Source organism: Carcharhinus amblyrhynchos, chromosome 14, assembly GCF_965287045.1.
Source record: "Carcharhinus amblyrhynchos chromosome 14, sCarAmb.v2.hapA, whole genome shotgun sequence".
Taxonomy (NCBI): domain Eukaryota; kingdom Metazoa; phylum Chordata; class Chondrichthyes; order Carcharhiniformes; family Carcharhinidae; genus Carcharhinus; species Carcharhinus amblyrhynchos.
In genome coordinates this window covers 34,708,783-34,712,951 of record NC_137337.1, presented here as the reverse complement: position 1 = coordinate 34,712,951, position 4,169 = coordinate 34,708,783, and the positions used below count along the sequence as shown (strand labels likewise).

The window sequence follows — 4,169 nt, the reverse complement described above, 5'->3', positions numbered from 1 at the left end:
CCCCCCCCCCGCCCCTTTTTAGTCTTGGCTTTCATCAAGGCAACATGGCTGACCCTTAATGCCCATTAGAGCAATAAGAAATAGGTAGTAAAATTTTGCCTTACACACATCACCCACATCCCAAGAATAAATGTTAAAATTCTGAGACAGAGAATTCAGTACAAGAAAGGGTGAATATAATTTAAAATCAGCCTTCAAAGAAGAAAAACTGGACATCAGCAGAGCTTATACCAAATTGGAAATAACAAAGACATGCCTTGAGCTTCAGGAGGATCAAGTTTATTTCAGTACCTTTCAGCAGGCACATTTTGTCTGTCCTGTGCTTTGAACAAAATCCAATTTTTTTCTCGAAGCGCGATAAGCACAGATTTTTCAACAACAATTTCCAATGTGTTGAACAAAGTTGTATTATAATTGCATTCATCTGTAAAAACATGTCCTCCCCACCCACCATTTTTCCTCATTTTTATAATTAGGCAGTAAATTGTTTTGTTTATATTTCCACATCACGTCAGGACTGAAAAATTGATCAAATTAGTCATGTTGAAAAACCACCTTATCACTATATAATTCACTTACAAACTTCCCAACCTGAAACAGTTCACTTCCACTGCATTTGATAGCTTGCAGGAAGTAAAAAGACAAAGCTTTATTATTATTTGAGCTCTATTAATTTGGTGCCTCAAATTCACAATAATTTCCCCTGTCACAGCTGCACTAAGTATGAAGTCAACGTTAACAAACATTTCTTTTATAACTTTTCAAAACAAAGTATTTTTCCACATTGGTTAGAAACAGAGTCTTTGCTAACGTACATTGATTTTAGTGGTTTATTGTACCATTTGAATAACTTTGCAGAATTGAGTCAGAAAATTCTCATCCTGGTTGCAGTACATGTTACTAGAAACTCAAATCATATTTATTAAACTATAATTTCATTTACTAAATCACCATTCAAATGAATGAAGTTTTAATACAAAACTATAAACTCTGAATTTGAAGACAGATCAGCACCTCATCCATAAAACCCTTAACTCAATTGCGATGTGACTGCAAGTTAAAATGAGCTGGTTACCTAAATCTAAAAACCTGGAGGGTTTGAGCTTCTAGTCAGTATTTAGGAACTGTACTGAGACCTTTCTTCCCCAACAAGGCTTCTTAAAAAACTTTCTACATAGCAAAGTATATTTAAATATTAGATTTAACAAACTAGTTCAGATGATTTTAAAATTGGCACTTATAATTAACTGTAAAAGCTACTAATACTTTTTAGTAAAAAAAACCATTTTTGGGCAATGGTGTTTCAATAGTAATGATTTGTTGTCTGCCAATTTAAAATTCTCAAAAATACTGAACTTCCAAAATATGCGCTTTAGTGCCTTTTCATTTGAGTTCAACAGATGATTGTTTTATATCAGATATAAAGGTGGCCTTACCTCTCAAAGACCTTTATTCTCTATTCTGCAGAAAGCCACAGACACAGGAAGTTGCATGTCAGCACTCAAAAATGCTAAGATATCAACTGAACTATTCGGTTTACTATGAAAGGGTAAAATGTCACACAATTTAAATATGCTAATTTTCAAACATTACAAGAATGCAAAAGAGCTACCTGCTTTGGAATGCAGGACTATCACTCAATTAATTCACATTTAGAATGTATATTTTCCCATTCCTGATGTTTGATATATTGCTTTATTTTAATATGCAGCATTGTTTGCCTTGCTGTCATTTAACCTTGACCCAGATTCATTGTTTTGGATCTGAACCATATAGAAATACATGGAAATTACAATAGAAACAGGTCATTTGGTTCCATTAATCCATATCAGTGTATTATCCCTTCAGGTGATCAAACAGTCTTAATCCCAATTACCTACCCTTCATCTCTTTTCCCTTCAGCGAGGAAAGAATGCAAATTAATTTTGGGCGTGCTATATTATCTTAGCCAGTAGTGGTTTGAGCACATGCTCTCACAGCAAGATAATGTTAATATTAAAACTTGCGTGCCAGAAGAGCATTTACAGGGCCCCAATTACTTAGCCTACAAATTTTTCCCCCCCCAATATTAATTTTGCCTTGTATACATTTTCTCACCAGTAAGTTTAGTTAAGACTAAATTGCGACGGGGGGTGGGGGAGGCAAAAACACCAGCATTAAAAAGCATACGTTTCACTTGGACACACCCTACACAAAACCAAAATGACATCTCAACTGACTCCACAAAAAGCCCCAATCAAGTTTAGAAATGACGGGCCTCCCAAATATATTGCTTGCGATGAGTCAAAAACACAAAAGTCAAATAATTATACAGTGACTAAATTTGTTCAAATAAACTTTCAAGTTTACTAATTGAAATAGACCCAACATCATAATTTTCCATGAACGTAAAATCAGCGATCTACAGCAAGGCATTAAAAAGGAAGAACTCGAAACTGAGTTTAAAGTGTCGAAAAACCCAAGTCGAATACAGAAAGAGGAAGCTATTCAAATAATGGCAAGTATTTTTAAAAAAAATACCTTTCAAAATACTTAACATTTAGTTCTTGCACAAGATTAGCTCAGCGAATTTATATGAAACTTTCTAAAGCAAAGCCAAACTAAATGCCAAAGAAATGCAAATAAGACGATTAGTAAAGGGTCAAAATTACTTTCGGTAGCTTTTCCGAGGCAATTGTTTGTATTTTTTTGTCTAAAACAGTTTTGGATGATCATTTAGATTTGTAATTGGAAGTTAGCCACGTAAGACCTTCAAACAGTCCATCTCCTGAAGTGGCACAGGACGGCTGCACATACCAATTTCTATCCCGGATGCGGGTCAAACCCAATTTCTCTTGAATTTCGTGCGGCTTCATGGCATCGGGTAAATCTTGCTTATTTGCAAATATCAGGATGATGGCTTCTCTCATCTCCCGGTCGTTGATGATGCGCAGGAGCTCTTGCCTAGCCTCGTCTATCCGGTCCCTGTCGGCACAGTCCACCACAAATATTAATCCCTGGGTCCCGGTGTAGTAGTGCCGCCACAGAGGCCGGATTTTGTCCTGACCACCCACGTCCCAAACATTGAACTTGACGTTCTTGTAAGTCACTGTCTCCACGTTGAAGCCCACCGTGGGGATGGTGGTGACAGACTGGCCCAGTTTCAGTTTGTACAGGATGGTGGTCTTACCGGCCGCGTCAAGTCCAAGCATCAATATGCGCATCTCCTTGTTCCCGAATATCTTCGACAGGACCTTCCCCATCTTCTAGAAAGTACATAAGAGACACACGGGCAGCGAGAGGCGGGCGGAGCTGACCGACCGAGTGGGCCCGGCCTGGAGCGGGGCGCAGAAGGACCTCAGTCGGACACGAGGGCTCCCCGGCCGCCCGTTCTGGGGTGTCCGGGCTGTGGTAAACTCCCTTGCAGCAGCGGTGGGGCCAAGAGTCGGAACTCCCCCCTCCTGCCGCCGAACTACAGCGCCGGCTCCGCACCCCCAGCGAAGGTCATTGACTCAGGCTGCCTCCCTCTGTATCAGGACACAAGAAGACCGTTTATATTCAATACAACGCCAGCGAGCTCCCGGTAAACGCCTGCTTTTTGTTCTGTTAATCGTGCCACTGGTTACCTGAAGGGGGTGGTGGGTAGGTGGGAGGGAGTCGGTCAGGTCCGGCCGGCCTCTGCTGTCCGCTCCGCTCCAGCCCGGTCTCGGCAGCACCGGAAAAGGCGCGGAGCGACCCGCCACTTCCCGTCCCATCCGCGCATGCGAGCACACGTGACCCTACCCGGCTTCGCGCGCGGCCGCGCCACGCGCCGACACGTCACAAAGCGAAGGGTGGGCGGGCTCAGGCTGACATCGGGGCGGGACGGGCACCGGGGAGGGTTGATTGACGTCCGGGCGGGGCGCCAGAGCTTTGATTAACATCAGGGCGGGATGTCGGGGATTTGATTGGTATCGGGGCGGGGCGTCGGGGGTTTGATTGACAGTGAGAGGGAAAGGGACGAGGGGAGGGCCGACTGAGAGCAGGTGAATGGGGCCTATAGGGAGTTTAATAGCAGCAGTTAACTGCCCGGGTCTTGTCGTTGGGTGACAAAGTGAGAAGATGCGCGGGCAGTTTCAGTGACAGTGGGAAGGGTCGCGAAGGTTGAAGCGTATGAGGGGACGCGAGATTGATTGACAGCGGGAGGAGCG

The 4,169-nt window shown here is 42.8% G+C and overlaps 1 protein-coding gene across 1 annotated transcript; it reads right to left on the bottom strand.

The window, feature by feature from the left end:
• Positions 1-376: 376 nt before the first annotated feature.
• Positions 377-3,736, bottom strand: LOC145352583 (ADP-ribosylation factor 6). The gene is made up of 2 exons (XM_080202641.1): positions 3,606-3,736; positions 377-3,506 (listed from the first exon to the last, which is right to left on the bottom strand). The coding sequence occupies exon 2, from the start codon at positions 3,240-3,242 to the stop codon at positions 2,712-2,714; it is 531 nt and encodes a 176-aa protein (XP_080058767.1). The 5' UTR covers positions 3,243-3,506; positions 3,606-3,736; the 3' UTR covers positions 377-2,711.
• Between the last annotated feature and the right edge of the window lie 433 nt (positions 3,737-4,169).

Coding starts and splice junctions, on each gene's coding strand:
- LOC145352583 (XM_080202641.1), bottom strand. CDS start 3,242: ATGGGGAAGGTCCTGTCGAAGATATTCGGGAACAAGGAGATGCGCATA.